Source organism: Paramormyrops kingsleyae, chromosome 7 (genome assembly GCF_048594095.1).
Source record: "Paramormyrops kingsleyae isolate MSU_618 chromosome 7, PKINGS_0.4, whole genome shotgun sequence".
Taxonomy (NCBI): Eukaryota; Metazoa; Chordata; class Actinopteri; order Osteoglossiformes; family Mormyridae; genus Paramormyrops; species Paramormyrops kingsleyae.
In genome coordinates this window covers 27,250,345-27,276,248 of record NC_132803.1, presented here as the reverse complement: position 1 = coordinate 27,276,248, position 25,904 = coordinate 27,250,345, and the positions used below count along the sequence as shown (strand labels likewise).

Here is a 25,904-nt window from a genome sequence, read left to right as displayed (position 1 = left end):
CCGATACCCTGACGTCTGCGCCTTTGTCTCCATTCCGTCCCCGCTCGGCACGACAATATTATTATAATTAAATGTATTAATGGTTTATTATTATTATTATTATTAAAATAATTAATAAGAAATCTTTATTTTAAAATGTATTTTATTATATAATAATAATAATTACTGTTACTGTTTGTCATTGTCTAAATGTATTTTTACTGTCTAAATATATGTATTCAGCTAGTGTAAACATGCACAATGCTATCACAGTGAAAGCAAGGCTGAGACTGAAGCTTTACCCTTTGTTTCCGCTGAGAGACGTGCCGCGTGACTCATTTCCCCGCGCGTACAAGTTATCTTAGGTCGGCGTTCAAGGTTTGACTTCTGAGATTCAGATCGAGCTCTAGGTAATTTTTTTTCGACCTGGTTGATTCGACTTTTAAGAAATTCGAGTTCTAATGAGTTCAAGAACTGAAGTACCACTGTATATATAATTTTTTTTATATAGGTTTGTTTATTTATATGGTTAATTGTATGTTTATGTTAAACTGCTTAAATTGTTTAGACATTTCTACCATGGTTAAAAAATGCTGTTTTATATATATATGTATTTTTTTTTTTATGAAGTGTTTTATTTGATTAATAAGATGTTTTAAATTAGTCTTTCTAGCTTACGAATTTATGTATAATCTTTACATAAATAAATTAATATATCATTTGGAAATGTCCTACAAAAGACAAAAAACAACGTTGTATAGCTGTTTCTGAAATAGCATGGTAACGTTGTGAAGACGTGGTGAGGACATCAGAAATGACGTCGTCTGTCCTGTACCGAGGACCCTACAAAATAACGTCCACATGACGTCAATAAAAAACGTTTTCACAACGTTTGTCAACGTTCAGAGGACGTCATGAAGACGTGGTAAGGATGTCGGAAATGACGTTGTCTATCCTGTACCGAGGACCCTACAAAATAACGTCCAAATGACATCAATTATAAATGTTTTGATGACATTTGTCGACGTTCAGATGACGTTGAAAGGACGTCATTTTATTAGCTGGGAAGGTCGTCATGTTGGTATTAGTTTTCCCAGTAGAAGATACAAGGTACAAACCTGTGTGTATGTATGTATATTAGGGATGCTCCTTTTGACCGTTTAACCGTTAACCGAAATAATTAATTTTGACCGAATATTACTATCAGTTAAACGGTTTAAAATGTTTTTATATATATTTTAATTATTAGTAGTAGTATGAAGTTTTGTGGCATCTCAGCTGAAGATCGCTTTTCACGTTCTAAATACACTGGGTTTGAATCGGCGACTGTGATTACAGGCACACAGGCTTAGCCCACTGAGCCATGAACACAGGTACGAGCTTTGCTGCTGAAAATGGAAACATTGGCGCAAAGCTTCAGCGGCAGAGACGTATCCGTGTGCTATATTGTAGCCGATCGGTGTAAACACTACCCAGACATGTGCTCTTGTTTTATTTCGGTTACAATGGGCGTATTCACATATTTCTTTATCCAATACTAACTGTCGGATTATCATGTTGTTATCATGCGAATAGCGCAATTTGCAAGTGGGAAGGCGATCAGAGCTGCTTCGAGACGCAGACGCTTAAGTCAGTCACTCTTGTTCTTTCTATTCGTATCACGAAGCTATAAAAATATATTTAGTTTCTACCTATATATATATTTGAAAAGTAGACCGTCCAAGGTTTCTGAGGGTGTTTTTTAAATGTGTATATGATAAAACCTCGCAGAGTTATTTAAATGGTTTGGCGAAATTTCTGTCAGATCCCGCCGGCGGGACCGCCGACCCCAGAGGAATTTAATATTCTAATCTAATCAGTTAACGGTTAATGTTCGGTTAACGAACGGCGGTTGTCGGTTGGGAAAATTAATCGAAATGAGCATCCCTAATGTATATGTATGTATGTAGCTGGGGCTGTAAACTCAAAACCTAAAGCATAAACAATGGATTTTTAAACCAGAATCAATGTCAACAGAGCACTAACTTCTTATTACTCTTTCCTTTTAACAGTCATTATGTTGCCAATGAAAAGACATATGTTCTGTAATAACAGACATTGCAAAATTAAAAATATTACAGTAAATAATGCATATGTATCAGCAAATTGAAATGTGTAATCTGTTTGAATCCATCAGAATCACTGAGAAACAATACGTTTAATGTTTAATGTTCCGCTGTTGGGAGGTTCTCCGTCATTCCGTAAACCACCAGCAGACACTGTCACGTGTTACATTCCTGTTACACCAGATCCTGTCCTGGTCATCAGTTTTCTTTATTCACTAGGAAGTCCTTCACAAAACTGACTTGATTCATTGATTTGACTGTTACCAAAACTGACTGTATATCTAAGTGTAATATGATCCAAGATCCATTTCTAAGCACTTTGTGGAAGCTGAGCCTTTTGGTGACATTAAATTTCGTTGAATCGTTTTGTGGCGTGGAGGCTACACCACACAGAAGACATTTCTGAAAGTCTTTGCTGTTCAGAATGAAAGCCACCCAGGAATTGTGCTGTTAATGTGTTCTGAGCCTGTGGACATCCACAATGGCGATGACATCACTTCTTGAAATACAGGAAAGAGTTTAACTAGTTTCCATTGTTTCTATTGCCAGGTGGTGTGGTCTCAATTAACTAGGCTGGGGGTTTGATCATCCATCAGGGCATTTCAATACTGCTTCAATTACTAGTGTCAGAGTATGAAGCTGTGCACAGCAGGGATGTATGCTGTCATTCCAGTCCCTAGCATCTCTGACTGCCTTTTTGGAAAGCTGGAGCTCTCGATTATGGGTACAAGGTGGCTGAAGAGGCACAGAACGTCTTAGGTTTGAAAAGGTTCCGCTGGTTCTGAAACAAAACTCAGCTTCCGTCGGTGAACTGGAACACATCTACTGGGGGATCACATAGTTTCCTGGGAAAGTCCCAAGCACTTTCGTCCTTTGAGATATACCTGCGCAGAAGAATCATTTGATAATATCATTCTTGCTCACGTTACACATTGTGGTTCTTTGATACATTTGACACAAGAAAAAAAACCTGCCATAACTTCATAGTACTGAAGAACGATCAGCATAGGGCAGTCAGGTTCCATTTCATCAAGGCGTTACTGAATGCTCCTCTACATGACCCTGCTCATCACTGTCCAGTCATAGCATGGTATGGCATGTACATGCGACAGAACAGTGATCTGGAGGGAGGTGTTTTACCTACGAACCAGCCGTCCTCGCACCTCTCCAGCACATGGATAACGTCTTGCTCCCTCAGCTCAAGCTCATCTGTTTTCTGAGGCATGTAGTCATAGATGGCTTTGTACCTGACGGAAGTTGGGGGGGGATTCAGCATTCCTGTCATCATCCTTTATCCCTACATCACTATATATTGTCGAGACTCTTGGGACCACCTTAAATAGCTGTCCAAGAAAATGTATTCCCTGGGTTCCCATGCATTCGACCATTGACTAGTAGGTGGAGATATTGTACAATGCTTATTTGGAGACTGAACACACTCCAAATAAGCATCCAGGAAAGAACCACATCAGCCCACTTGAGTGACTCACATTGGCCAATGGATCGGTGGGCAGCCATGTTCAGTGAGTTCCAGTCTTGCGGGTGGAGTTCTGTCACAGCCAATGGATTGAATGATACTTGATGGAAAATCCAGCTAAGATGGGAGACAAAAATTGGGATCAGCAACAAAACCTCACCCTTTGGAAATTTCATTGCCATAACAAAGTTACAATCAGTCACATACTTATTGGCTAGCATGTAAATTTAAAACTGAAATGCAACAAAGTTCAAGCTCAATTTTGTCATAAAGAGCACAATGCAATGAACATGCATTCTTAACTGCTTAACACAGAATAAACACAGAATACACTCAAGGGTTACCTGAGGGGAGCAGGGAATCTGACGCACTGTCTTTGAAGTGCTCATGGCTGAGCTTACAGATCTCAGGGCAGGACTGGAAGCAGCAGCTGTATCTGAGCCCCACCCTGTGCCAACACCAGGGGGTCGGGCTACTTCCTGCATGGACTGAACTGCATGCAGTAGAGTGGTGGAGGTAAAACCAGGAATGGAGACTAGCATGTGATTGGGGGCCTCTTTGGTGAGAGTGGGCGTGGTTTGGGGCTGGACCAATGAGGGAGGTGCAGAGACTGGGGGGATGAGTGTACCTTTAGGGCTGGTGGGGGCTGGTGGGAGCTGAGAGCTGTGGCCCAGAGTCACGGTTGCGGGTGAGGAGGTACCACAGCTGAGGGACCTGACGAGGGGCATCTTGGTGACCTGGACATAGCTGGAGGGGAAGATGCCGGTCCGATTGGAGCCAGGAAGCTTACCCTCCAGCCAGCTGCTGTCCACTCGCCGAAGAACACAGACCCTCTCACCCTGTGAGGGTTGGAGAGGAGGGTTAACAGTATTGGTATTAATTATAATTAACAGTATGTACTCTGTTCTGCTGACTTGAAACACAAAAACCTGATAATATGATTAGGGCTTAGTGTTAATAATTAGGGCTTAATAATTAGTGTAAAAATTATGGCTTAGATAGTGTTAATTGGAGCTGCATGATATCACATCACGATTACATGGCGTGTGCACAATAATCACCAGGGCTTCAGATGACCGGCGTAACATTTGTCCGGATGCCAGTTTTTCGGCATTACTTATGCCCGCGTTTGGTAAGCAGATTAGTAGTACGCCTAAAATATTAAGGAGAGGCATATTGTGATGCCCAAACGTTAGTTATCTGTATAAATTCGGCGTGTCCTTATGTTTAATAAACGTGTTGGACTTTAATTTGCAAAAAGTACCACCACTCCATTGATGTATTTTTACTTCGTTTATCCACTTTATCTCCTCTTACATAAGATGTTCTGGCTGCTGAGCTGTTCCTTCCTTCACCACTACTTCAGTGCTTATCGCTTCCACGACATACCAAAACGGCAGTATGTGGTGTGCTTCGCTAACTGAAGCTTTTAATCAGATGTATTACTAAACTGTGGCGTCCATATTGTTAAAAAAAAATAAAAGCCAGCATCAGGAGAAATGTTTACACCCATCATCTAAAGTCCTGGTGATTAATGTGCATCCACCATTAAATCGTGATTAAATTGTGATGTGGTATCGTGCAGCTCTAGTGTTAATGTGACATTGTGCTGTGACCTTTCGGAGAGGCAGTTCCACAGGTAGGTCGCTTTTGAAGTTGTACAGGGCTACAGCCTCCCCGAATTCCAGCACATCCTGTACGGGGGCCATGGTTGGTGTCGGCTTCTCCGTGGGAGGGAGGATCTGAAGGAGCAGAGAATACGATGGTGAGAGGGGCTTCCATCAAAATCATCAACAGATCAGCGAGCCACCCTCATGCATTTTTTAGTATGGTGGAGACTGAAACCCAACAGCACATATTATTGATCAAGAAGTTACTACTTCGGCTGACAAAGTTCAATGTCGCCTGTAGGTGATTAAGAATTTTGAGAAGCACTATGACCAGTAGCATCTCCAGCACTTGAGCGTCTATCAGCGACAAACATTTTCTGTGCTATTTTTGGACTTTTCAGTCTTACAGTGATGTTGGTATGTTCCACCACTCAGAGTGACTGCCCAGTCATAGCCGGTCCGGCTAGTTTGGTAAGCATTTAGCCAGCCAATCCAGAGAGCCAAACTCACCTCCACATAGTTAGCCGGAAAGAGACCCAGCCGGCCATGGTGTTCCCCCTGGTACCAGTTGGCATCCACCTGCCGATGGATGTAGACTACGTCCCCCTTCTGCAGGGTGAGCTCCCTAGGTGGGTGGGGAGGAAGGATCACATGTCACGCCCCCCATGATGGCTCCACAGCAAACTTAAGTTTACTATTGTCAAAGTCTATAGATATATTTAAATGAATAAAGAAATGTAGCTTTTAACATATGAGTGTATCATTGATGCCTTATTCAGTGCCTCAGTCATGGGTGGGAAGATGGGTATGAATGTTTCTCTAGAGAGAGAACAAGAGACCCCTTTGTGCTCAGATGGAGGGCAAGGGTGTAGATTTGGATATGGAACGTAGGGACATGTCCTGTGTGTTCAGAAGGGCGTGGGGTTTGGGGCTGATTTGGTTCCTATCAAAATGTTGAAACCAAACCTACGCCCTTGGTGGAGAATCAGTAAATACTGTTGCTAGTGGAACTGCTGCCTGTATCATCATGTCAAAGAGGGTCGGCTAAAAACACAAGCAGTGACTAAAACAACAAGTATCTCTTAGAAAAAACACAATATGTTAATCAAGCAAAACAGCAATGTGAATTAAAAATGAAGGACGCAGGCTCTGATCTCACTTGGGCGATTGTGCCTGGAAGTGGAATTTGGCTCTGGCAGCTTCCATCTGCACAGAAACACAGATCTGGTCAAACGCTAAGCTAACACATGCGTTAAAGGGTCAGACAGAGGAGATACGCACGCGCCTAAATGACCGTGCTTATCAAAACTAACAGAAAAGACCAAAAGGACGTAAATATTCTGACTGAGTCCACAGTGAGACATCCTGTTCACACAGCCTAACCATAGACCAGCAGAAAGTGCAGTGGAATTGTAACAGATGATCTCATAAGAAGGGCTGTTTGCACATGTAAAAATATGCAAAACTGTTATTTATAGATTATTCCCCTAAAATGAATGCAATGTAAATGAAAGGGTGGTGTGCAGCTCAGTGGGTGCGGACGGCGTGCAAATCCTGTGGTCGGCAGAGTGATGTCACTGGTGGGCCCTTGCGCATGGTCCTTAACCCTCAGTCGCTTGCGGGCTTGGCTGACCCTACTTTCGTATGATTTGGCTAAAGAACTGTAAAATGTTAAAATTCACCAATAAAGTGATTCAGAATGGCATGTTCAGAGGGATGGCCTTGGGACTGGATGCTTACCTTCTCCCTAGGCTTAGATGGGATTTCTGTGCATCCATGTCCAGTGTTGGGGCTACCTGTGGAAAATGGGGACAGATTCTGATGTGACAGAGTTGCACAGTCCAGACTGTGGCAGGAAACCTCCATCCCCAGCCTCGCATGAGGGAAACACATGGCAGAGGTCAAAAGGTCCACAACTCCAAAATCTGTATCGGGTGGTCTTGATTATTTGATGTTTTGACTCTGGTGTGCTGGGAGGGTGTAAAAATGTAGACTAACTTAAGGTCCCCCTAGACCAGTGCATCTTAAACCAGTCCTCGGGACTCCCAGACTGTTCACATTTTTGCTCCCTCCCAGCTCCCTGCTAGACGGCAGACATATTTGCTCCCTCCTTATTGGGACCTACCTGTAGGAGGGAGCAAAAACATGTACTATCTGGGGGCCCCCGAGGAGCGGGTTGAGATGCACTGGGTTAGTGTTAGAGAACCACACTCCCCAGAAGCAAACACGGTTTTAGTTCAGACCCTTTGTAATCGCTCGCAGTCTTTTCCCATTTTGCGCTCCAGTGCTGACTGAGTGGCCATTAGCTCCACGACAGGAGTCAGCTTCACCTTTGATTATTAGCTATGTGATTGACGACAAACAATAATTCCACCTAGTCTGGGTTGACAAGTCTCATTTCCTGCATTACTGGACTAGACAGCTCAAGGGTACAGCAGGGTTCTCTGCCATGCCACAGTGGTGCATACCTCTGTCATGCACCGGGATGTTGTCTGTCTTCTGCCCAATCACGGACCTGATAGATGGATGACTGACAGATATACCCCTGTCCTCTGTTACGAGAAGCTTGGCTCCAGTGGAAGAGCTGAAGACAAAAGGCAAGGGACAACATGCATAGTGCAAGATCATTTTAACAGATCGCAACACGAAAAGGTATAAATAAGCATAAGTATTGGCTGACATTATCACGGACACACAAATGTACAGGCCAGTTACTAAACATCCATCCAAATGAAATTTCCACCCCATACTTGATAAAGGGAGAAAGAATAGACTCACAGCTAATCCAGAAGATGGCGCTTAGTGAGTTGGGAGCTCATGTTTTTGATGGACCAGAGCTCAACTGTTAAACAGCAGTACACCTGCTGGACCAGCAAGCTCAAGAAGAACCAGTAAAATAGAATCACCCCCCCCGTCCCCTCCCGCCACGCTCATCAGCTCTCTGGCTGAAAGCCCCACTGTATGCATTCCACATGGCTCTGCCCCAATTACATAAAGTGAGGTACATTTAACACCTCACTGATGAGCTTGTGGGAGTTTTACTTGAAAAATGTTCTGAGGGCCGAACGAAAAATGATTGGTTCAGAGAGTTAACCAATTGGAATGTAGAGGAGGTGGATCCAAGCAACTAGAGGAGGTGGCACCAATACATCTGATTGGTTGGTCCCACCTCCTCTAGTCACTTGGACCCACCTCCTCTACATTGTGATTGGTTAACTCTCTGAACCAATCATTTTTCGTTTGGCCCTCAGAACATTTTTGTTCTGAGGGCCAAAACTCCCATCAGAGTAAAACTCCCATGAGTCACTGATGAGCCTTTGTGCTGTATTACTTTGCCTCTGGGTTATGTGTATCGTGAGGGTGTTTCCCATCCACAGGAACATAGAGGAACGTGTTGTTCACTAATTCAGGCCAGCTGCAATGATGCATTCTGGGTAATACCAGTTTGGCCGTAGAGAGTGTGTTTAATTTTCTAGATTTTCTGATCTTCCTGCCATTTTGTACATTTTGAAAGTCAACAGCCCTGCCAGCACTGCTGTTTCTGATAGGGAGTCTCCATCATTGTTTCAACCAAAATGCTTCCAAATTAACAACAGGCTGCACCCCTCCTTGTCTTAACCCCAACTGTTTTGCCCCATGCCTGGAGGGAGGAGTTTGAGGGATAGCCGGCATGTCTTCAACTTGAAAGGGGGCCTCAGCGGCTTTGTAAATCCATCAGGGCGTCAGGAGTCTGACAAAGATAATCAAACTTTTAAAAGATTTATTAGTCAGCTTTGTGACTCACTGTCACCCAGAATGCTGAGCAGATACATTTCTGGTTCATATTCCCCCACCCCCCCCAGCTAGCTCTGACAGGACATGAACCTGCGCCCTTCTGAAGAGGAGCCTGGCGCCCTGATGACCATGTTATCAGCTTTCGAGTTGGGGGGGGGGGCAGTCGAGTAGGGAGAGAATGAAAGGCGAGCTCGGAGGGCAGGATGTAATGTGTGGTGTGTGCCTCAGAGCGAATGCTAAGAGGCGCGGACCAGCGAATTGAACAGGCAAGAACACGGCTGATATCCAAAAGCAAACATACATGCACGGATATCCATAAAAACTACACACATGCAGAGCTTATGTTATTACTGGACAATTCAATTAAACATTTGCAGCTTTAACTGGATGTGCACACACACACACACACGTTTGTATTAATTTCTTTGTGGGGACCATCCATTTATTTCTATGGGCATAATCCCTAATCCCAACTATGAGAACCATAACCCCTACCCAGCCCAAACCTTAACCTTAAGTTCTCGAACAAAACAGAAGACTTTTGGCATTTTTAGTTTTTCGATTGCATTCATAGAGTTTCCCTTTGTTGGGACTGAAACGAGGGTCTATGGAACGTCAGAATGACAGGTTATGATTACATTGCGGGGATAATTGGTCACCACAATATAATATATATCCTCCTAAGACCCAAGGAAAAAAGTGTCCTTCAATTTTAGGTTATTTGTCTTTGGAGGAAATAAGACATCTTACAATTTAGATTTTTTCAAATTTATTTTTATTTTTAATTTCACAGCATGTCCTCTTTAGTGTACAATGGGAATAAATATGTTTCCTTACATCAGTGAAAAGATAGATGCAAAAATAAAATGTCCACTACAATGGACATAAATGAATGGGTGGGGTCTCAGGAGGATATAGAAAATAACCCAGAAATACACACATACACACACACACCCATCCATCTACGCCATTCCTCACCTGGTCCCATGAACACCTTCCTCTCTCCATGTAGCCTCAGTCCTTGTGCTCCTGTCCCTCTGGGAGAAAACAGGTAACATTCAAGCCTGCGTCCACTCCCCCCTCTCCAAGTTCCTCACTGTTCCACAACCAGCACATCAAGACCCTGGGTTTTCATGCATGTGTGATTTCATTGGTGGACCTTAATGTGTGCAGCGGTCTTTTGTAACCAAGACTTCAATGCCCACCTTCCACCTGCTACCCTCCCCATCTTGTTCTAATACAGCTGAATGGCTGAGCGTGCTGGTTTGTGGTTGTGGTACAGAGGTGTGGGAAGGGCCAGTGAGTGGAATTATGGGAAGTGGGCATGGACTCAGTACCTCACCCTGGCCTGGCTGTCGTTGGCGCTGATGCTTCTGAGATAGCCTCCTCTCCAGAACCTGAATGTCCGAGTCCAGCTCAGCTTCGTACTTGGACAGCTCCGAGGCTAAGCTAACCTAATGTGGACAGAGTGACAGCGCAGTTGGTTAACATAAATGATACAAGCACAGCACTAGTCAATGCTGGCAGATTACTCATGCCCTGTCACTCACCTCGGTGGAGGAAGCACGTAGTCTGGCCAGAGGAAGGTCAGGAGTTAACTGAACCAAAGAATTAAAAACAAAATCATTCATTTAGGGGTATTTTAACAGCATATAATTTGCGCCATTTTCAGTAAGTAATCAACTTCTACTCCATTCTTAATCAACCAATCGCCGGACCCCACCTGGGGCTATTAGCCACACCCACCTGGTTCAGTCCGTCCAAGGCTCCGCCCCATTCCAGCTTGATGTTGGACAGGCTGGCAGGCTTTGGCACTACACTATGTCCTGGGTCACCCCTGCAACCAAAGCACATTCTTACTAACCGTATCCAACAGCCCATTCCCCAGTTCAGCCCAATTCCAATTATTCAAAGTCCTTTCTCTTTTTGTTACCTGAGAAATAATTCGTTTGTTTTCCTAAACGTAACTGATTCCTGCATAATGCCTACTGTACAGGCAACAGAACATAAGACGTATGCAGGGAATTCCAGCCATGAAAACAACACTTCAGAAAACCTTCATAAAACTGGAGTGTTAGATTTGTCTTCTAGAGCGTTATGTAGATGTTATGTCAGGGGTTGTGTCTGGGAAAGAGGAGCTTCTGCTCTCTTGACAGATGTTTGACTCCCCTCAGAGACACTGCTGGCCTCGGAACTCACCGGTTAGGTGGGACCTCATGTGGGCCAGAGGAAACGTGTCCTCGCACTAGAAAATCCTCTCTGCAGGTGGAATCTTCAGGAGAGGAGGACCTGGGAGATGTGGGACCTGCATGGCAGAGGAGGTTAGGTCCTTTACAAAGGAAAGATCCATTTGCGGACACCTGTGCATGACAGCGAGATGTGAATTTGTCTACACAATGGTCACACTCAACAGCATTTATGCTTTTGACCCTCAGAAGATTTGAAGGTTCCTTTGAAGGTTCCTATTACTTTTTGATGTATCACATCATTTATTATAACAAATCAATAATGCATAAAAGAATTACAGAATGAAACCAAATGGGTTATAAGGTATTAATTATAAAGCTTCTGGGAGTACTATTCAATATCCATCCATCCTCCATCCACTTATATCTTGGTCATGGTCAAAGGACTATTTAAAATGCATGAAAATATCATAAAATGATAATAAGATTATGAAAATAAAAAAATAACAAAGGTAATATTTTGCCACCCACTATCCAAACTCCTTGATTTTGGGTCCTCAAGGTCAAGCTCTGTAACACAAGGATACAGGGAAAGACAAGGAGAAATAAGAGAGATAATAAGAGAGATAAGGTCAATCGACCTCGAGACAGAGGTGGCAGCTCCATCTGAGACAGACTTCCTGCATTCTAATCACTGTGTGTCAACCCTCTGAAGACCTTCTCCTTCTCAGTTACCTTCTGATCTCTTGTGGATCTGCTTAAACATGGTCCTGTACCATTCCCTGCGCCTCTTCACACTCTGTGGTAAGATGAAGAGATGGATGAGGATGAAAGAAGAAAAGATGATCCTGGCTCAGTGTCTAAAATTCTGCCATTTGGAAAAGGCATAAAGGGTGTGAACTAAATTGAGTACTTGTATGCTATGTAGTAGGTGAAATATAGTATGTGACGTGAGCAGTATGTCTGAATCCTCAGTATGGATGAACGGTACCTAAATGACATACTACATTCTACGAAATTCTAAAGTGTGCAACCAATGGCCACTGAAGCAACGATGAATGTCACTTATTCAGAATTTTTTTGTCAAGATGGCGGAGGAAGTGCTGTGTTTGTACAAATTTAAGTATAAAACAATGCCCAGTTACATTATTTGACTTGAATATATATATTGTTGATAGTTTTTAACAGCTTTTAAGTTTCACAGAGGTCATACATCATTGGTAAACATCCAGGTCAGGTAATATGCACATTGGTGGCCACAGTGTTTGATATTATTATAATTGATATTATAATAATAGTTGATACTATATTGATCCCTGTGGGGAAATTGTTTTTACACCTCCCTCAGCTTGCTCTTTGTAGAGTAAGTTGTCCCCAAAGGGCAGCCACCTGTTGGGGCGCCCAGGGAGCTGGGGGTTAAGGGCCTTGCTCAAGGACCCACAGACGTGCTGAGGCTAGGTTTGAACCAGTGACCTTTTAATTACAGGCACACAGGCTTAGCCCACTGAGCCACACACAGCCCCCAAATCAATATGATGACGGCTACAGAACTGCCCTTGACTGGATGTTTTGTTGTTGTTTATTAGACCATTTTCTGTAAGCTGTAGACACTACGGCGCATGAAAATCCCAGAAGGGAAGCAGCTTCTGAAATGCTGGAACCCACAGATCTGGCACCACCAATCAGACCACAATAAAAATAGCTTAGATCGCACGTCTTAGCCGTTACAATGCTTAGCCAAATAGCAACTGAACATAGTGACCCTGTCTGGATGCATTTGGTTGCAGCCACATGATTCACTGATTTGGAGGTGCAGAGTGTTTGCATTAACAAGCATGTGTACCTGACCATTGACTATATACTGCATGTATATTCATATTTATGTTAATATCTGGTTGCACCTAAATATCCACATTTACTTTCCAAGTAAGATATTTGCAGAGCTCTGTGTTTCTCACACTCTTCTCCGTGTTGCCTTTCTCTCTTGATGTTTTGTTTCTTCATTGTTGCTTTCACTCTCACCGTATTTCATTGTCCCACCAACATCCCCATAACCCAGTGTGTCAGAGAGCAGCAATACCCTCCCTGGAGCTTACGGATCGAGGGGCGGTGGGCATCCCCGTCTCATCCGCGGGGCCGATGCCCGAGAGCTCCACAGGCCGGGTCTCCGGAGCCCAGCAGGGAGCTGAGAAGGCCTGGTGTGGTAATGCGGGTCTCAACGGGGATTCCGGTCCCGTCTTATTGGGTAGATCTTTCATGACAGATAGGGGAGGGAGACGGGGACAGCGGAATGAAGAGGGGAAAAAAACAGAGGAGAGAGGGAGGGCGGGAAAACAGGGAACGGGGGAAGAGGGAGAATCACAGAACTGTAGCTGCACTGGTTGAGGTGTCAGTGAGCCACACACACATAGCAGAAGGGCACAGTGAGATCACGGGGATGTGGGGAAGAGGCTCAACTTAGCATAGAACTGCAAGCTCAGAATTCACTCAAAAGTATTTGGCAAACAGAAAAAAAAATCATCAGAATAAGTCAAAATCACAAAGGATACAAAATGTGACCAATACTTAGGGTGAATTGTACCATACCCCATTTTGAGTTCTCTAGCATCGGCCGTACCCACTACGTATCGATGGGTTCTCACCTTGAGCCCGTGATGGATCATCACTGGCACCAAAACTGATGGCATCTCCCCCTACGACCTGCTGAGAGCAAACACAAATAAAGTACGATAAGGAAGCTACATAGATTCCCAATCAACACTGAAGGAAATCAAATAATTTACTGGAAGCCCAATGTAGAAAATCAAGATATACAGTTAAGATTCTATGCATATCCGCCGAACTACGTTTCCATAAAAAGATTATTGCCAGTTGTGGTACCAAGCATGCCCTCAAGATGGCACTGTTGAAACATGTACGGCAATAAGCAAAGCAATAACCAGTACAGTACAGTGAACTTGTTCATACTGAGGAAACACATTATAAGAGTGAGTGGGGAACCAGAACGAACATTAATGTAATACAACCCCCTGACTGACTCCAAATATCTTGATTTCTCAACCCTTGAGTCTTTTTTAGCGTTACTTAAGGACGCAATGATAAAATGACATGCTCTATCATAGGCCACCTGTCTGGAAAAGCCAGTAAATACCAAACTGAACGGACTTCGCAAACGCTCCCCTGCAGTACCTCAGACTGCATCTCATGTGCCCGTGGCCTCTGCCAGTTCCCACGGAGTCTGTCCTGTGTGATCCTGCAAAACAAACCGAAAATATTAAACACACTTTAAAGGTGCAATGCAGAACAACTACTGCTACTGCGCAGACTATTAAAAAAAAATTATATTCTCTGCCTATGTGTAGAACAAAAGGTAGTTAAGGAATCTCGATGCATACGAAAAACTGCAGTGTGAATCATCAAAAGTGGTTTATCTTACATTAAATGGTTAAAACAATGACATTTCAATTGTATTAGTTCAATGTTATATTCATATACCTCCACCACAACACACATCATGTCTTTCACTGGAGTGTCTAATTTGGAGCTCCGGTCAAACAGATCAGATTTCAAACATACAGTCCCGTAATCATCCCCACTTCAGCTTCCAGACAGTTACGTCACACTGCAAACCACCTGACGATGAGTAACGTCAACGCATCGCAGTCATCATTCATCCGGTAACAATTATGAGTTTGTGGGGGTGTTGTCCATAGCATAATAAACAGAATAAGCCTGCAATTAAGTACAGCTCTTATTCAAAGTCTCTAGGATGAGTTTGCATACAACAGGAAAAGCAGAAACATTTGCAACAATTGTCACAGCTAGCTGAAGGTCAGTGGATGTAGAAGACATGCAAACACAGGATACTGGGGGGGAGGGGGGGTATCCAACTGTCTGAGTCAAGGCCTTCATAATGAAAAATGAAAATCACAAGTTCCAAAAAAGATACCTGTGATGAATACCCTGAGCCAATTCCTCCAGTCACTACAGCAGAGAGGTTCCTGAAAACTCTACCCACTGCGGCCGTGTGACAGTTTCCTCTTCACTTTCCTCTCACTGATACTGCAGGACTCCAATGACATTTGCTGATTTCATAAGATATATGACTCAACGATAAAGAAAAAAAAACCCATTTTATTCCAGTTTTGGGAGAGGTCATGCCCTTTTGTTTTTATCGCAGGGACTCAGGGACATGTGACAAATTTGCTTACTTAAGTACCTATTTTAGAATTCTAGTAAAACCCTTTCAGGGTTAAATAAAATCAGCTAGATACTAACACGTAGCGAAAATTCTTACTTAAATTTTATCATTAAGTTTGTATTTATATTTTGGGTATGTGGCTTCTGTAGATGTGTGTTTTGAACTGGCACCAAAATCTTTTTTGCATTATATTTCATTTGTCCTACCAAAATGCAAAATTGATCTGTGTGTTTATACAATTTCACCATTTGGAAGAAATTTAGAACTAGCAATATGGAAAAACATACTTTAAAAAAACCACTGAAAATCCACCAAGAAAATATTCACCAAAAATACAGTAATAAAGGCTCAATAATTGAATGTGCCCTATTTCCTGAAACTTCACCACTGGTGCAGAAATCAACCAAAGCCCAGTCCAGCTGAAGGGCCAATGCACAGTGTCACCTAATAAGGGAAAAATCAGAGCTGCCTGACACATTAGAATGACCTGCATTCCTAGCAGCTTACTGGTAGCAGGCCGCAGTTACTGCGTGGAATCACCCCCACGCCTTCCTCATCGTTTCCAATGCCACAAACCCACCATGGTGCCTTACAGTAAATTTCCTTACTATTCTCTTTTTTCCTTTAACAAACATGAAAGTGACACCCCAGTAATGACACAAAACACTCTTCTGGGGTCTCCCTCTTTCAGGGTGGATCTCTGTATATAGCGCCTTTCGTTCCATGGGAAATATTCATTAGCACCAACAAACTGCTACAGAAAAATATCGTCATGGCACATTTTAATCCGCTATAAGTACAGGTATTATAAGAGCAATGATAGTTTATGAGTGTTCAAACCAATATTAGGGCTCCATTATGCATCTCAAATCATTATATAACTTCATTTACATTAGTCAATAATTCAGGAAATTGTTGGGGAGTAATAGACTAGTAATCAATGAATTAATTACTTATAAAGCGGTTTCGAAGATGGATGGATGATTAGTTATACCATCAAAGTACTTATTACCATCTTAAAGTCAACAAATATGTTTTTAGCTTTCTCTTCAATCAAATATATCCAAAAATGTCAGGACACGCATGCCTTTACTAGTCACCATTGAGCTGGAAAATGTGTCATCATAAGCAGGACCAGGGTCGAGCCCTTAGGGGGCTCCTTTGTCCCCAGGGGCCCTTAAAGAGAACCTAGGGCCACATCGCCGCTCAGCAGAACCAGGCATGTTGAACTAATTTTCAGGAAGAAGCACCGGGCTGAATGAAATGGAGAAGAGTACAGATTAGCTAACATCTCCATGTCCACTGTCTCACCCCACATCAGACTCGGCACCGCACTCTTCAGCTGTCACAACAGGTTATTACACCATTTCAGTCACCATCTGGCACCTGTACCTCTGAACTGGTCAGGCCTTAAGTCCACTTGTTTAGCCGTATGAATTACAGTACAAGAGATAAGAATGTTGAGATGGAAACCTTTAAATTTGGGTGCTACCTTCTCCTGAATAGATCTAGTGAAACAGAGAAGGTCCTTTTGAGCCTTACGGAGTCATTACTGAGACAGAAACTTGTCAGTGTGAGTTAAAATGTCGATCAGCCTGCAGCGAGTAACTGGCAAAGTGATGCAATCAGTGAACATTAAAACTGCCAGTTGTGGTTGGCTTAGAGGTATTTAATGCACTCAGATTGGTTGTATAAAACATCACGCTTGAAAACACATTGTTTTAAAAGTTGATTCCAATCTTGATTCACTGAAAACTGCAATTTGTCATAAATTTTCAAGAATTTTGGTTGTTTAGCACTCAATTCAGCCCAAGGTTATGCATGTTGATATTTATGTATGAAAAAACCAGGTCACTTACCTTTCTCACACTACAAAACAGCCTCTTCTGGGATCTGATCCAGCGACGTTATGGTCCCACGTTGATACACACAAAGCTACCTGCTTATTTCTATTCATGTACAGTCAGGCTGCGGAGAGGACACCTCAGTAAGACACTTCTGATGATCACTTCCTGTCACGTTCTCATGTAATGCACCGCCGATACATGCACATCCATGCATCACAACCACTCCTGATTATACCATTAACTCCCCAGATACCCTAACATGCCTCAATACTGTGGCAAACCCGAAGAGCACTTTGCCAACACATAACCTGCAGGTACCTCCAACAGTAACAATTGTGGAAAAAGAGATAAGACAACAAAACGTGTACTGAGGTGTGGCAGCATATATTGTCAGAAATGAACTCTGTGACGGACATTCTCCTTAATCCTTCCAGCATATTAAATAAATCACACCTAATAAATAAGCACTGGACTGAGTTTTCATACCTCCAACTGCAAGTCAGGTCCTTGTAACTGACCTAGAAGTAGTTTCCACCACTGAGTTGGCGCTGGTTACACTGGAAAGCCACTCAAGCCTATGTGTCACCGCACATCTGTCTCAGCTGGATGAGCTGTCGTCAGCCAGAGCGTCCTACTCACCAGCTGAGTCGTGGCGTATTGATGAGCGAGTGGGCGGGCCCCTTCCTGCACACGCGGAACAATGTGCTCGTCCCACGCAGGCCCCGTTCACTCCCAGCGGTCCCGCCCCTTTCTCCCTCTCCGGCTCTCCCCCACCTCTCCCCCCATCCCACCTAAACCCCCTTCTTTTGACCTGAGACGGGCTTCCGAAGGATGTTGACACATCCCGTCCCGAAGTGCCCCCCCACCCATGATCAGACTACTGCTACACATGAGGCAGAAGAGAAGGGAGGCCATTAATCAGTGGTTGGATAAAACTGCAGGCTCTCCTGTCCTGTCACTTCACCATCTCCCCCTCCCCTCCTCCCTACCAGCTCTCTTCCTGTTCTTTCTCTGCTGGTAGCTTTTTTGCGGCCTGACATGGGGCCCAAATCGGGGTGGATGGGATGGAAAATTAAAGGGGAGTTGGGCAGACCCTATAGATTCTGCAGCCAATGAAAGCTGGTGACTCCCCTTTGGAATGGCCTGTGATTCAGGTTAAGCCAGCCTCAGTAATTCCTCCGCAAGAGCAGCATGTTATCCCAGTCTTTGGAACTAACCTCTGGCTAAGGGATCTTTTAGCAGGCAGCGGGGGAAGAAGAAGCTGGTCAGCAGCTTCAAACGCTCAAAGGGTTGCAGATGTTGTACCAGAGACTCAAGGGTGAAGATCGTCTTCACTACTACTGTTTATTGTGGAGGTGTGTACCAGGATTGCCAACTTTGGTCAGGTGGCTGACATGAGGTTTTCCATTCGAGATAAGTCTGCACTCACATGCACACGCATTGACATGTACGTAACAGTAGTGCAGATATGCGTAGCTCAGAATGATAGGAGAAAGTTCATCAGTATTCATATTCCTTATCATCTTCATGCTACGGTGATGATCTTTGCACTATGACACTTTTGGGAAACTCACTCCTATTTTTTTAGCACAGAATGCACTAATGGTTAAGAAAATCTTTGCACAATGATGCTTTTGGGAAATGGCTCTCAGTAACACTTTACTTGGATGGTCCACCTACAGAGTGTTTGTAGCATATCAACAACTTAGTTGAGATTCAACAATTCATCTGTTTCACTGCGTTTGTAGATGTTTAACAAATTATACAGTATATAAAGTATACATAACAATTCACATATCTACATATTCTTAGAATAATTTCATTGAATTTGACTACTCATTCAACCGATGTCACATAATATGTTGAATCTCAACTAATAAGTTGCTGAAGTCTTGTAGATTCTCTGTTTACCCTCTGAAGGCAGACTATCCAAATTGTGTTATTATCTGTCTGTCTGCCTTCCTGTAGTGCAAAATGTTGTTATATTTGTTAGCTACGGTAGCAATGGTTAAGACTCTGAGGTAGCTAACTTGCTAGCTAAGTAAAAAGGTGCATAATATATTGGTTAACATGTCGGTATCAACCGAAACTCAGGATGTCAGCATCAGTCTGATGTGACATAATTACTAGAACAATGGAGATGACTGCATTGGCCATTTTCCGTAGTGGATGATGATGGATTTCATTGGTTCATTCACCACTTACAAGAGGTCACAAGATACCTGCCCATGACATGTTTATAAATGTTTCTGACATGTTTCCACAGCATAAAAAGCGATGTAATGTCATTCCGCATATCTGCACCGGTTTCCTCCACAATGTTCATCGCTGGTGACCACAGGTAGCCCTTTCCTTAACAGTACAGTTCAGTACTTGGTCTTCTGACAAGTTACACTAGCTTATAATATGGTCTAATAATAATAAATCCGAAATTCTACTTTCTTTGTGCTGCATTAACATTGTGTAGGCCTAATTAAGTTCCAGTGATAATATTGCTGATTTGTTTTTAGTGAAGTTAATAAAGGTTTGAGTTTATATTATAAAAATAATCGATTAATTAAATCAAGTTACGATATCCATGCATCGATTTGTTCCCTCAGTAATCACAATCGAATCGAATGCAAACAACTGCTTATACCTACCACCCACCCATCCCTTACAAACAGTACAGTTGCCTAGATTTTTTGAGACATGCGGCAGTTTTATTGCTTTGCCAGCAAGTGCATTAGTTTCTAAACTTGATTCACCACAATGACAAGACCAGCCTACAAGTTCCGGTCTGAAGGCCAAGTTAGACCTGTGATCCTGCTGTAAACCAAGGTGGCCCAAATTCAACAGACCAGTTTAGGCTTCCTGGTTGACTGCTTGGTCAGCCAGCAGGCAGTTCTTTAAGATGACTGACTCACCTCCGAGAATTGCTGTCGTCGGAGGAGCAGTTGACCCACAAAACACAGGGCTGTACATGTGTGTCTGTGTGTGTATGTGTCTGTGTCTGTGCGTGTCTGTGTGTGTCTGTGTGGTTGTCATAGTTAGCGTTAGCATTTTTGCCATTGAAATGAATGAGCGGTCCCCATAAGGATATGTTTACCCTACATGTGCGTGTGTGTGTGTGTGTGTGTGTGTGTGTGTGTGTGCCATGCAGTATCCACCCACACAGCCGCTTCAGCTGATCACGGGAATAATTTCCATCCACAGCTGGAGGAAGCGTTGGTTCCCAGGCCGGCATAGAGCCTTAACAGAGGCCAGCTCTCCCTTGACGAGGAGCCTGAGAAAAGAGGATCCTCCCCCCTTGCAACAGGCAGGGAGACAGTCTAGACTGGCGCTTATGTTAGCATTTACCAGTCCTGGACTTACGGGGCACATGTGTCTGTCTAAAGAGGGGCTACTAAGATTGAAATTGACCAGTAAGGATCCTGATCCAAGGACAGGGTGAAGCACCCCTTTATTAGGTAATCACAAAGAAAGGCTACATTATGATGATGTTAATGGTAATAATACACAGAGGGGAAAAAAAAAACCTTTCCTCCCAGCTGTAAGTCACATGATTCTAAAGGAAATACGTGACACAGATCGGTTCTGAAAGGGCTCCGGGCACATGTAAAAGTTTAAGTGTGGCCAGGAATGTTGAGACAGCACTTTGCCCTCGAACATGACACCAAGACAGACTCAGGGGAGGGAAGGTTGAGACAACGTAAGAGGCGAAAACGATTACACAGGCATGACCCATCATAGTTCATGGAAGGAAAACAAGATATACTGGGTCAGATTGTTGTTCTGAGTACCATATTATTATTGTCCTAAGAATCCAAAACAGAAAAGCTTAGGAACTAGTAAGGCTGGTCACACATTCTGTGGTTATTTGGGTGGCAAATCTATACCATTATGAAACTAAACGATTACAAGACCCTCCAGGTGTTTGTAACAATATTAACAGCTTCTGCCATAATTTCTGCCTCAGGAAGCTTTATGGATATTATAGAAGTAAAATTTTCCCCCACATCCAGTACTTCGCAACACTGCAGTTAAACTGTAAGACGGAGCAGAAAATCAGCCACACGCCCACATGCACCAGGCAGCCCCTCTGTGTGCTGGATATTGTCTGAGCCCAGAGGTTTTACCCGTCGGTGGCTCCACAGCGAAGGACCCCGTCACTCGCCGTCACTCGCTCACGCTCTTTCTGCTGCACTCCTTTTTTCTCCAACCTGTGGACTGGGCTTTGCCTCGCCATCCAAGATAAATATTTAACACGATAAGTGGTCAAAGGTCGCATATCTCCCACACTATTTTTTTTTTTCCTCCCAGCCTTTTCCTCGTTCTCCTGTGCTGGTGCAACATCCTCCGATATCTACAGCTTACCTGCGAGTTTCAGGGCTCCATCTCCACCAGAGCCAGTCTTCTCGTTAGATCCAGACACCTACAGAATCCCGATGGGCCCACTGGCCATTAGATGATGGAGCTCATATTTCTACTGCGACTAGGCTGGAAAGAAGAGGCACAGCTGGGAAGGTCCCAGGTCAAAGCACTGCAGACACAAGTCTGAGGAACAGGCCATGTTGGAGAAGCTTTTCCAGGCTGTTTTCCTGTTTGTTAATAAAGAAAAAAAGGATGTGAAATAGGTGTAATTATTAAATGTCTAGAGTTTTCTGCATCTCTTAAGCTGATTTGAAAATATAACTGGTGTGACTGGCTTGATTTCAGATTGATTTCAGCATAGGAGTTAAACCACTAGAGGTCCTGGAAAAAAAAAACAGTTGTGTACATGTCCTCTTCAAATCCATTTCCTGTTGTGTATTCTCAAATAGTTACTGAAATTTAATCATGTCAAAGTTATAATAACTGTGCCAATAGCATATATATATATATATATATATATATATATATATATATATATATAATTTTCCCTTATTGTTATAAATGTATGATAGCAAAACTACACCAACAACTTGTTTGAGAATCACTCTGTAGATCTGACAGGTCAGCAGTTAAAATAAAGTTACACTTGAATTAATCTCTGCGTGTGTGTGGATGACTGGGAGCGGAGTGAGAAGCCAGTTTGTCTGCATCACCTGAACTATATAAGATTGGCTTCTTTTTCGTCCCTGCCGTGAAAACATGGTTCAAGACCCAGATGCCATTACCATTTAGTTATAGCCTTGCAATAACTAGACCTCCACATGCAACAAACTGGCAAGACACAAATCCAGATGTGTCAGTTTATCAGATCAATATCTAGAGTTTCAGGTAACATCAGAATATATCCACATCGCCTTTGCTCTATATTTAAGTCATATGTAATGTGGACACAGGAGGGGCCAGGTAACTTCGGCTGAGCCTATTGTATAAGTGATTCTTTTTTCACTGAGCCAATCATATTCCTTGCCAACACGACTTGACCACACCCACTTTTCCTGACTTCGGATCCCACTAGAAAAGATGTCAGAGGCAGCTCATGTTATAATTATGCCACTTGACCAGTGACCTGTGTTGACTTTGCACTGCACCAAAAGCAAACACTTACACAAGTGTATTTGCCACCTCCCATAGCCGTCCAGGGTGGGGGGGGGGGGGTATGTAATTACTGGGTCTCACCTAGAGAACACCCGAGGATGGAAATTAGAAATTTATTAGAAATTAGCTCATTGGAATGGCAAAGACAAGCCTAGTTTTGTATCTAATTTTGCCTTGACTTGAGTCACAAAATATCAAAAGGAACAGAAGAAAACACTGAACAAATTAGAAAATCTAATATGCATTGCTTTTAAAAAGGCCTTGAGAAAGTCAATTAAACATTGAGAAACTCAGAGTAAAAGCACCAAGCAAATATTTACAAATTATGATGTAATTATAATTTCAAAAATGCATTATACATTTTTGAAAGACTAGGTATATAAGCAAATTAACAATCTGTAAGCCCAAAACAGTAGTTTAATATAACAATGGTAGGTAGACTCCTTGTGACACAATCAAGTGATTTGGCTTAGTCTGGCCTGCCTCTTTACTGGATTCGTCTTCACCGGGATTTAAAAAATCCTCTGACTTCGTTACCCACTATTATACATTCTGCCTCTTCAAACAGCTACCAGTCCACTGGCCACCTAGAGAAGTAACGGAAGGAAACCAATCAGGGAGGATTAGAAAAGTCGAGAACCAATTATAGGCCAAATTCTAATCAGTCTCCTACTATATAGGGATCATGGGTGTTTCTTAAATGGAAAGGGAGCAGGGGAGCATTTGCTGGTCTCAAGAAGCAGCCGTGAAAAGGCTTGCAGCTCCGCAAACAGAAGCACCTGGATTACCTGGAGACAAGTTGACAATGGTGGCGCCAAGCAGGTGCAGATAAGGCAGATCAGTGGGGTATTCCTCCCCTGCCACTCTGATCCAGCCGTCATACTCACCCAAGTCCTACCAAGACACCAGATTGGATAAGAAACGGCACATCTGAAGTTGCAAGCTTGTAAGCTCTTGCATATCGGGAAGCTTTGGGCAACTGGATGCCATCGTCCTTCATGGATCCCAGCGCCGTAGGATTTCCCTGGCAGGATGGCCCGAGACTCTTCCCTGCAGACTTTCATACGCCATACTCTCTGCAGATTCCCCTCTCCAGAACTGCCTTGTACACAGACCCAAACAGATGCTCCCTGAGGGCAGGATTTGGGACCACAGTCCAGACTGGAGAACTTCTCACCTGTGATCAAACCTTGGGTCGTGGTGCTTATGAGATGAATCTGAGCAGCGCATCAATGGGCAGCTCTGGACCAGAACCAGGGTATGACTGGCGGGTCTGGGGGCAAGCTGACGGTGAGTCTCATTAGTGTGGCTAAACCTCAAGCTGTGTTTTTGCTTGCTTTTTTTTTTTACTTTAATCGAGTTAATCTTGCACCAGAATTCATCAACATAACCAGGGGTGCATTAATACCTAGGTTATCCTAGGGCCCTCAGCAAATATCAGGGCCCTGCACCTCAAGAAAAATGGAACAGTGACTTAAATGGGCTACAGCTGAGTGTTCATGCTGATGATATCCCAGATAAGTTCATCTGTCCCTGGACATACCCGTCGCACCAAATGACATGTATCATTATAGATATGACTGTTACATGTGTATGGGATTAGCAATGCAAACACCATGACTATGACAAATAGTATGTCCCTGCTTAACAACTATATATATGTGTGTGTGTGTGTGTATTTACGCAGCAGATCTATGTCAGTATGTGCTGGAACCACTGATTCTTTGCCTGAACGCAATTAATTATCTGATATGTGTTTGGCTACCAGATGCAGCGTTTGACCCAGAGGGGATCAGGTTTACCATTAGAACCAGTAATGTAGAACAATCTCTAAGGATGGCATTCTGGGAAACACTACAGTCTGGCATTTGATTCAGGATTTCATTATCAGCAGTGTAGAAACTGAAGAATCAGGGGGATCTTTGATTGGTGAAAAGACCATGGGTTTAGACTGCCGCACATGTTCAGCTGAGTTCTTCAGGTTCAAACAGAATGCAATTCAGAGAAAATTAAAATGGGCTTCATCGTGAGTGTTCTGTGCTTTTCTGAATTTGACTCCAAGTAAACATGACTAAATAAGAACCGGGAAAGTTACTAGTATGATGCTCATGTAAGTGCGTTTGGGTTTCTGCAACATGATGAAGTTAATGAAGTAAAGATTCTGCCTGAAGTCAACATCATTCTGATTTACCCTATACCGTTAATTTATAATTAATCTCTTCATTTATTCCGAATGGTCCCTCTAATTCAAGGTTTATTGCCGAGATGGACGGTGCAGCTACCATGAAGACATCTGAGCTGTACCCGTGATCACCTGGTGCGTTTGTTCCTTTCAGATGGCACCCACCTAGGTGAGGCTGCAGGCAAGAAGAAAAACACCAGACCCACTTTCTCTGGGAAGCAAATCTTCCTCCTGGAGAAGACCTTTGAGAAGACCAAATACCTAGCAGGCCCAGAGAGGAGCAAGCTAGCCCGCTCCTTAGGCATGACTGAGTCCCAGGTCAAGGTACAACACGCGTGTGCACAGATACATACATGCACCACACGCGTGTGCACAGATGCATACATGCATACCACACAATGCCTGTCAGCTTCACCACTATCTCAACCAGAACAAAAGAAGTGAGCAAGTGTGGACCAGGCTAGGAAGATTCCTCCTCTCCTTTTCCCCCAGGTGTGGTTCCAGAACCGGCGCACCAAATGGAGGAAGAAGAGTGCCACGGAGCCCAGCTCGACACAGCCATCGCCCGGGGAGCAGGGTGCAGGTCTGTGGGGAGGTGAGATGGAGGACGAGGCCTACAACAAGCCCCTGGACCCCGACGAAGATGACGATGACAACAAGAAGCTTCGAAGTATGCTGAGAAAGCAGCAGTCGTCTGCACTGAAGGCACATACACAGCCCTGATACATGCACACAGGGAAGGAGCACATCTGTGGCACTTACACACTGTGTCTAACACATACAGGTACACGGGTACACAGAGCCCCTCCTTATTAACAAACACACACCCTGTCTGACACACACACACCCCAAGGTACGCAAACACATTCCGTCTGACCCAGCGAGGCATGAAACACACATACATGTCTGACACACGAAGGCACAAACAGACACATGATAAGCAGTAATATATTTCTGCCCAGTTACTACAAAGAAATGGCAATCAGACGCACCCACAGCTATGCCCAAGGAAGAACAGGCGCCCTCACACACAGG

General features: G+C 43.5%; 2 protein-coding genes across 6 annotated transcripts; one reads left to right on the top strand and one right to left on the bottom strand.

The window, feature by feature from the left end:
- Nucleotides 1–538: 538 nt before the first annotated feature.
- Nucleotides 539–21,649, bottom strand: LOC111857309 (vinexin-like). 5 transcript variants are annotated; one of them, XM_023838010.2, is made up of 23 exons: nucleotides 21,536–21,647; nucleotides 21,298–21,399; nucleotides 17,192–17,300; nucleotides 14,321–14,384; nucleotides 13,774–13,834; nucleotides 13,228–13,382; nucleotides 11,867–11,930; nucleotides 11,663–11,701; nucleotides 11,145–11,250; nucleotides 10,692–10,782; nucleotides 10,496–10,543; nucleotides 10,283–10,399; nucleotides 9,924–9,982; nucleotides 7,640–7,755; nucleotides 6,912–6,967; nucleotides 6,331–6,377; nucleotides 5,682–5,796; nucleotides 5,178–5,303; nucleotides 4,190–4,400; nucleotides 3,906–4,054; nucleotides 3,575–3,678; nucleotides 3,225–3,331; nucleotides 539–2,968 (listed from the first exon to the last, which is right to left on the bottom strand). In XM_023838010.2, exons 4-23 carry the CDS (start codon nucleotides 14,330–14,332, stop codon nucleotides 2,907–2,909), a joined length of 1,845 nt encoding a protein of 614 aa, XP_023693778.1. In that variant the 5' UTR covers nucleotides 14,333–14,384; nucleotides 17,192–17,300; nucleotides 21,298–21,399; nucleotides 21,536–21,647; the 3' UTR covers nucleotides 539–2,906. The 5 variants fall into 5 exon arrangements, with proteins under 5 accessions (XP_023693778.1, XP_023693777.1, XP_023693773.1 ...); XM_023838009.2 differs by having other exon boundaries at nucleotides 3,906–4,400; nucleotides 13,774–13,831; nucleotides 21,536–21,649; XM_023838005.2 differs by having other exon boundaries at nucleotides 3,906–4,400; nucleotides 21,536–21,648.
- Nucleotides 21,650–23,898: 2,249 nt separating this feature from the next.
- LOC111857307 (homeobox protein Nkx-6.3-like) lies at nucleotides 23,899–25,623 on the top strand. The gene is made up of 3 exons (XM_023838003.2): nucleotides 23,899–23,977; nucleotides 25,024–25,193; nucleotides 25,362–25,623. The coding sequence occupies exons 1-3, from the start codon at nucleotides 23,899–23,901 to the stop codon at nucleotides 25,590–25,592; spliced, it is 480 nt and encodes a 159-aa protein (XP_023693771.1). The 3' UTR covers nucleotides 25,593–25,623.
- The last annotated feature ends 281 nt before the right edge of the window (nucleotides 25,624–25,904 follow it).

Excerpts from the sequence above, each read along its gene's own strand:
- LOC111857309 (XM_023838005.2), bottom strand. Across the intron at positions 10,400-10,495 it reads TACGTGCTTCCTCCACCGAG|GTTAGCTTAGCCTCGGAGCT; the intron begins GTGAGTGACAGG and ends TGTCCACATTAG. Across the intron at positions 6,968-7,639 it reads CATCCCGGTGCATGACAGAG|GTAGCCCCAACACTGGACAT; the intron begins GTATGCACCACT and ends CATTTTCCACAG.
- LOC111857307 (XM_023838003.2), top strand. The coding sequence starts at position 23,899 with ATGAATCTGAGCAGCGCATCAATGGGCAGCTCTGGACCAGAACCAGGG. Across the intron at positions 23,978-25,023 it reads GGTCTGGGGGCAAGCTGACG|ATGGCACCCACCTAGGTGAG; the intron begins GTGAGTCTCATT and ends TGTTCCTTTCAG. Across the intron at positions 25,194-25,361 it reads TGACTGAGTCCCAGGTCAAG|GTGTGGTTCCAGAACCGGCG; the intron begins GTACAACACGCG and ends CTTTTCCCCCAG.